This window comes from Camelina sativa, chromosome 3 (genome assembly GCF_000633955.1).
Source record: "Camelina sativa cultivar DH55 chromosome 3, Cs, whole genome shotgun sequence".
Classification (NCBI taxonomy): Eukaryota; Viridiplantae; Streptophyta; class Magnoliopsida; order Brassicales; family Brassicaceae; genus Camelina; species Camelina sativa.
In genome coordinates, this window is record NC_025687.1 from 25534212 (window position 1) to 25541915 (window position 7704).

The following is a 7704-nucleotide window of genomic DNA, read 5'->3' on the forward strand; positions in this document are numbered from 1 at the left end:
TTTTTAGAGAATGTTATGTATATATTTTCTTAATAATGCCAAACTAAATAGCTGAAAACTGTCAATTGAAAGAAACATGTCACTCCTAGGTTTATGCTTATTGTTTCCTTTGAGAATGACAAATCAGATTTGAGAGTTTTCAGAAAAGCACCACAATGTGATGCATCAGACAAACATCTTCGAAGCATATAAAAATCAGAAAGATTGGATCTTTCTTTGCTTTGTTACTTCATCTTCTTCGTCCAATAAGTATTTAGATTCAAGTTTCGATTTTTCTAAAATCAAATTCGTTCGTCTCTCTTTCTTCCATATCTCTCTGCTTCTTTAAAAGTCTCAATCTTTACTTCTGGGTTTCTGTTTAAAAAAAGACCCTTTATCGTAAACCTTGTCCGATTGGATTTTCGTTACCAAAATAGAGAAGCTCTGGATTCTTCTGTGAGGAGCTTTTAGATGAAAGTGATGGTAACGGAGATGGAGGAAGGGGTTAAAGACAATGGTGCATCAACCCCTAAATCGAGAGTCACAAACCAATGTAGAGTTCTTTTGTCGATGCGTCTGCTTCAGATTTTGTTATTGTTTCTTGTGTTGACTCTTGGGATCTCAGTAGTTAGTATACACATGATCAAGTTCTTGAAGATTCAACATTTGGATCCTGTGGCTCCAACCACGTTGATCTCTATGTACGGTCGTGGGACTGTTACTTTAGATAGCTTTATTAGGCCTCCTTCCAATGTTTGGCACACGATGAATGACAGTGAATTGCTTTGGCGTGCTTCGATGGAGCCACAGAGAAATGGGTATCCGTTTAAAAGGGTTCCTAAATTGGCTTTCATGTTTCTCAGCAAAGGTCCTTTACCATTTGCTCCACTCTGGGAGAGGTTCTTTGAAGGATATGAGGGTCTTTACTCAATCTATGTTCATGCATTGCCTTATTACAAATCGGATTTTTCGAGGTCATCTGTGTTTTACAGAAGATATATCCCTAGTCAGGTAACTGTTATTTATGTTTCAGAGAATAATCCTGCGACCTTTTTTTATTTATTTGTGTGATTGCTTGCTGCTTCTTGTGTTCCTCACAATATCTTTGGGGGTTATATAGGCTGTGGCATGGGGAGAGATGAGTATGGGGGACGCTGAAAGGAGGCTTTTGGCTAATGCTTTGCTCGATATCTCTAATGAATGGTTCATTCTGCTGTCTGAATCATGCATTCCTCTGCGCGGTTTCGGCTTTATCTATAGTTATGTCTCTGAATCAAGATATAGTTTCATGGGTGCTGCTGATGAGGAAGGACCTGATGGAAGAGGTAGATACCGGACTGAAATGGAACCAGAGGTCAAACTAAGCCAGTGGCGAAAAGGGTCTCAGTGGTTTGAAATTAACCGGAAACTCGCTGTTGAGATTGTTCAGGACACTACTTACTATCCCAAATTCAAAGAGTTTTGTAGACCTCCATGTTATGTTGATGAACATTACTTTCCCACAATGCTGTCTATGAAACATCGGCTTTCGTTGGCCAACCGGACAATGACATGGACAGATTGGTCACGTGGTGGTGCTCATCCAGCTACTTTTGGCAAGGCTGATATAACAGAAAGTTTTCTCAAGAAGCTTCCGGGAGCCAAGTCCTGCCTCTACAATGATCAGAAGTCTCAAATCTGTTATCTCTTTGCTAGAAAGTTTGCTCCAAGCGCATTGGAGCCCTTACTGCAACTTGCACCCAAGATTCTTGAGTTGGGTTCTAACAGATCTTCCACTCGTCGCTCGTGGTTTTTGTTTTGATAAAGTGTTTGTGTTTAGAGTATGATCATGGACAGAATCTGATCATAAATTAATCAAACAGGTATTGTGATGGTTTTAAACATATTTTTGACGTGACAGATTATTGAATAAAGATAGGTTTGAGTTCTTTTCAGTCCCTAGGGGAATCGGATTTCTCTTGTTCCATTGTTAGATGTCTAGAAATTACTCTTAAGTTCGGACATTTAAAAAAAAAAAAAAAAGTAAGGCATTTTCTTCTAAACATTGTTCTTTAGGCATTTTCATTGCATTTCCTAATGGTGTCAAGAACAAGTGACTGTTACAAGAGGATCAGTTGGTACTGTTTGGCTATATAGAAACCAACCAGTATCGCTTAAATCATGTGGTTTGATGTGTTTGACTATCTTTGTTTCTTGATTGAAAATGGGATAAATTGAGGAGAAAAGTTTACCTTAAAAAGCTGCATTAAAAACACGTATGAATAATAGATTTTTTCTGAATGTGAGATGTTGATGAATGATTTTGGTTATTGTTGTTGTCTCTGTTAGTCAATACCGCATTTCCAATTCTGGTTAACAAGTTCTTTGCTTATGGAAGATTAATGAATCTTTGGTTGCCATTTCTAGTGGACGTACATTGTTCCTTGTATCATCATTGTATATCGCCATTATGCTTACTTCTCTTAAACCAAGTTTGGCAATTCGATAGTATCGAAACAAAAAAGGAAACAAGATTCGGTTCAGCAATCGGGTTAGTTTCTTACCATTATAAAAGTCTTTAGCAATTTAAAGTTTTAAACACTTATCCCGCAATGATCGTTAGGTAATTGTAAGTCCAAAATATGGTGGGTCTCACCTCTTTTAACAACTTTGCAGCAGCCATGTTGTTAGTGGCATTGTCTGTTACTACTTGAATTACATGATCTCCACCTAATTTTTCGATGCACTTATTGACATACGCAAATATATATTCACCTGTATGGGAATCATCAGAGCAATCTTTAGAGGAGAGAAACATGGTACCTTCTTTGCAGTTAATACACAAATTCATGATTGATCTTCTTTTTCTGTCTGACCAAGAATCTGTCATAACGGAACAACCGTTCACTTTCCACTCATCTTCTTGTTCTTTCATCAAACCCTTTCACTCGATCAACCTCTTCCTTTAACAAAGGCTCCCTCAACTGATATTGACTAGGTGGAGTAACACCTGGTCCAAATTGTCCAGCAGCCTCAAGCATTCTCTTAAAATCATCATTTGCAATAGCATTAAAAGGAATGCCATGAGAATACACCCATCTAACAACATATTGATGCACCACATGTAATCTATCCTTTGCAATAACATTCTTGATATGTTGTTGTTGTTGTGTCAATATTGGACCTTTAGGAGTTTCAGGATTGATGCTTGAAGTAAATATATCTATAGGACCAAGCATGCGAGCACTTTTGTTTGCTCCCATCCCTTCTACCTCAATAACTTCTTCATCCCCCTCTTGGTTTTCATCAATATTTACCGTCTTTCTAGTTTCCAGATCTGCCATTCGAACTCTTTTCTTCTTATTTTTTGCTTCTAGAATTGCTAACTTGCACTTTTCCTGGTCTTCTTTTTTAGATTTTGGGCAAGGTGCAACATTCCCTTGTATTCTAGCAACATGTTGCTTCAATCTATGTATTCCTCCAGAAAACTCCTTTCCACATAATTTGCATTTCATTTTGTCCAAATTTTTGGGATTTACCAACATTCCAAACTCCCAGCCAACATCATTTGATTTTCTCTGCAAATTTGTAGTCTCAGGAACTGTAGTAGAATCTGATGTTGATGACGAAGCCATCATCTATTTTGGAAAGAAACAAAACAATTAAACAAAACAGTCACGAAAACAAACTTGACAATTAAATATTCATACAAATTATTATTACTAAACTACTAAACTAGTAAACTTAAGTGTCACGGTTCACGATCACGAGGAAGCACGTTCATATCATATTCTATCACCATAAGCACACTAAAATTCGACAATTTGATGACTAAATTATTAATTTTTAAAATATAATTAGAATCACAACTTGAACTTACACGAGAATTGTTTTTGGAGCACTAAGTATTGGAGATTGAGAAGCAGTTAGGATCGCTTTACGAGAACTTCAAAATCGAAGAAGATGAACAATAGCTTCTATATTTGTGTGGCTTTTTTTCTCTATCTAGGTTAGCTCAAAACAACGCAGCTTAAATATTTCACTAAAAAACTTAAAACGGTGTCGTTAAATAAAGGGACTCTAGGCGGACTAAACCGATTTACCCCGCCTAATCGCCGTTCCACCCGCCTTACTAAACCACCCGCATAATACAGCCGTTTACAGTGAAATCGGGATGGGTATGTGCCGCCTAGCGTTTAAGCGCCGCCTAAGCGGCCACTCAGGGCGATTTCTTGAACATTGCTTGTCATATGACATAGTTGAAATTGTTTTGGCCAAAATTGGGAATTTGTTTTTAGGGAATTAAGAGAAATATGTTTCATTTTTTTCAAATAAGAAAAAGTTATCTGAAAAAATGGATGAAAGTTATCTATTCGTTATCTATTCGTATCAAGGGGACCGCACCGTCCAGTAATTACAAACCGTTCAATGTCTAGTTTCTTCCTTCACGTGTCACAATAACTTAAACTGAAAATGAAATGATTCTCCAAACAAAAGCAAAAAGGTTTTGCAAATCCGAAATTTGTATTTTCTTATGTTTGTATTATCAAATTTTTTAATTGAAGTCATAATAATGCCAAATAAGTGCGGATGAAATTACATCTTCACCTTCATGATAGCAATGATTCCCACATGTGTATTTAAACAAGAATATTCTTTGCCAGCAACATATCTTTTAATATAAAAGAATAAAGCTATAGAAAATTAACATTATTTGAGATTCATTCTAAACAAGTGTATATTAGACATTTACAAATTTTGAATGAATCATTGAACTCATCAAATAAGTTTGAAAAATACATCTACATAGATGGTCCATTTCGGTGATGTGTTATATTGCACTAAAGAATGTTTTATTATGGTGACTTGGGACCGAAGAAAATTACAAAAAAAATAAGAAAAGGAAAGAAAATATCAAGATATTTATGAAGTTTATAGAGAATTTGTGAGTTATTCTTGGTTATAAATACAATTTTCTCCTTCATGTTTTCAGCTTACTTCACCATAGCGCAGAAATCTCTTTGGTTCACAATGAGTGGCTGCAAACTGGTTTCTTTTGTTTTGATCCTTCACTTACTCAATTCCTTTCTGATTTCATGTTCCTCCAATGAGTTATCTCAAATCCCAAAAAACTTGCTTAGTCTGGCTAAAAGAGATGAGTTTTTCGATTGGATGGTTGGAATCAGAAGGAGACTCCACGAGAACCCAGAATTAGGTTATGAGGAAGTAGAGACATCTAAGCTTGTTAGAGCAGAACTTAAAAAGATGGGTGTGTCTAATTATAAGTATCCAGTTGCTGTAACGGGTGTTATTGGATATGTCGGAACTGGTCAAGCCCCTTTTGTTGCTTTAAGGGCTGATATGGATGCACTTCCTATGCAGGTATGTATTTGATTTTCAATGTTTTTAAATTTGGTTGAGAGGGTGATTTGACTTGGTCTCTCATCTTCTCATGGAACTCTTTTGTGGCTTTTTATTAATGTTAGATACTTTGCATTGTTCTGTCCTTTCTTCATGATGATATATGGTTATGTCTCTGTAATATCATTTAAAAGATTTGTTGATGAGTTCACTTCTCTGTGGGATTTGGTTCTTATGTAATTTTCTTAGTGGTTTTAATTGTATGACAAGCTATATTAGTTGGATTGTTTAGGAAATGGTAGAATGGGAACACATGAGTAAGGTTCCAGGGAAGATGCACGCTTGTGGACATGACGCTCACACTACAATGCTCCTCGGTGCTGCAAAATTGCTCAAAGAACACGAAGACGAGCTACAGGTTCAGTGGTGTACTGTTTTTATCCTTTTAATTTGGATATCTTTCGAAAATATATATCGATGTTGTTTGGTTTCTTAACACTTACCTGGAAACTTTCTTCATCAGGGTACTGTGGTTCTTGTTTTCCAACCAGCGGAGGAAGGAGGAGCGGGTGCAAAGAAAATCGTGGAGGCTGGAGTAATGGATAATGTGGAAGCAATCTTTGGATTACATGTTTCGAATCTATTAGGGTTAGGTCAACTGAGCTCAAGAGAGGGTCTATTGATGGCTGGTAGTGGACGTTTCGAAGCTAAGATAAGCGGGAAAGGAGGTCATGCAGCTCTTCCTCAATTCGCCATAGATCCAGTTTTGGCAGCTTCAAATGTTATTCAAAGCTTACAACAACTCGTTTCGCGAGAGGCAGATCCTTTAGACTCGCAGGTATAGTTTTATTTTATTTATTATCTTTGGCTCTTCAAGGTATTCATATTATATAGCATGTGGGTTGATTTTGAGTGCTTACAGGTGGTTACAGTTGCTAAATTTGAAGGCAGTGATGCCTTTAATGTCATTCCTGACTTTGTTACTATCGGTGGCACATTCCGAGCCCTTTCACCTACAAGTTTTGCGCAAATTAAGCAAAGAATTGAGCAGGTCAGTGATCTTCATTAATTAGTCTGAGACTTTTGTCTTCCTTTCCTCTCTCGAGATCGAACTTTTAAACGCGAGTCGAATGTTTTCTCAGGTTATCACAACGCAAGCAAGCGTGAGCATGTGCAATGCAACAGTTGACTTTCTTGAAGATGTATTTCCTCCTTTCCCGCCGACTGTGAACAACAAAGATTTGCACCCTTTTTATAAGAGCATTGCAGTGGATATGCTAGGGGCTGAGAATTTTGTTGCGACACAACCCGTGATGGTATCAGAGGATTTCGCTTTCTACCAGGAAGCAATCCCGGGACATTTTAGCTTTGTTGGAATGCAGAACAAAAATCATCCAGCGATGCCGAACCCTCACTCTCCGTATTTTGAAGTTAATGAAGAAGTACTCCCTTATGGTGCTTCCCTTCTTGCTTCCTTGGCCACAAGATATCTTCTTGAGTCTTCTTCATCGCCAAATAAGAGTTACATGAAAGATGAACTTTGATGCCATAGTTGCATCTCATCTCATCATCTACTTATCCAAAATGTCAATCATGGTTCCGTGTAACTACTCGCAGTTACTTAGGTCACAAGTAAAGCTCTTGGAAACTTTGTGCCCCCACGCTTGATGCTCAATAATCAGAACAAAACTATATAAAATGTAAGAAATCCTCATATCTGGATCAAACATGCATGAACAACGACTTTTTTTTTGTTTTGGCTATTCCAAATTCGAGAGACCATAAACATTACAAAAATGAAATCAATAAATAAAATAATCATCTCAAACGAGGAGGTGGATTGGAACCAAAGCCAAGTGCAAGCTCTTCAACTGAATCTGTTGATACAATGGGCATATGCATTTTCCTCTCAACTTCTACAGCCAAACTCTCTTTAAGAGCCGTCACCACTTGACTCATGCCGGGTCTCTGATAAGATTTAACAACTCTCACAATAAGAACAACACAACACACAACTGAATAAATCTCGACCACCGAGGAAGTAATCGATTGATATCAGAAAAGTGTTTACAACCCTAGCCTCACGGGAATTACAAAGAGCACATCACTCTCAAGCACATCGCTTGTTCCAATAATCCACAAATGAAGCATAAAGAGAACTCCTCTCACAATGTCTCTATATTTATTTGAATTCAGAAAGCTAATAACAAACCCTCCATCTCACGTTGAGTCTTTGCCCAGATCCCACACACGAGTGTCACGCGCTTCGCCACTACTCTCGCCACGCGCCTCTCCATCCTTCTTGTACGCGCCACTCCCAGCTTCTTCCTTTTCCGATAAAACGTCTGATGAACCTTATCAATACTTCCCCCCCTCCCCCCCCCC

The 7704-nt window shown here is 37.7% G+C and overlaps 3 protein-coding genes across 3 annotated transcripts; 2 read left to right on the forward strand and 1 right to left on the reverse strand.

The window, feature by feature from the left end:
• Nucleotides 46-1909, forward strand: LOC104778093. The gene is made up of 2 exons (XM_010502461.2): nucleotides 46-990; nucleotides 1100-1909. Exons 1-2 carry the CDS (start codon nucleotides 451-453, stop codon nucleotides 1778-1780), a joined length of 1221 nt encoding a protein of 406 aa, XP_010500763.1. The 5' UTR covers nucleotides 46-450; the 3' UTR covers nucleotides 1781-1909.
• LOC104778094 lies at nucleotides 2559-4181 on the reverse strand. The gene is made up of 2 exons (XM_010502462.1): nucleotides 3839-4181; nucleotides 2559-3596 (listed from the first exon to the last, which is right to left on the reverse strand). The coding sequence occupies exon 2, from the start codon at nucleotides 3594-3596 to the stop codon at nucleotides 2874-2876; it is 723 nt and encodes a 240-aa protein (XP_010500764.1). The 5' UTR covers nucleotides 3839-4181; the 3' UTR covers nucleotides 2559-2873.
• On the forward strand, nucleotides 4932-7075 carry LOC104778095 (IAA-amino acid hydrolase ILR1-like 5). The gene is made up of 5 exons (XM_010502463.2): nucleotides 4932-5340; nucleotides 5612-5737; nucleotides 5843-6157; nucleotides 6242-6370; nucleotides 6462-7075. The coding sequence occupies exons 1-5, from the start codon at nucleotides 4942-4944 to the stop codon at nucleotides 6861-6863; spliced, it is 1371 nt and encodes a 456-aa protein (XP_010500765.1). The 5' UTR covers nucleotides 4932-4941; the 3' UTR covers nucleotides 6864-7075.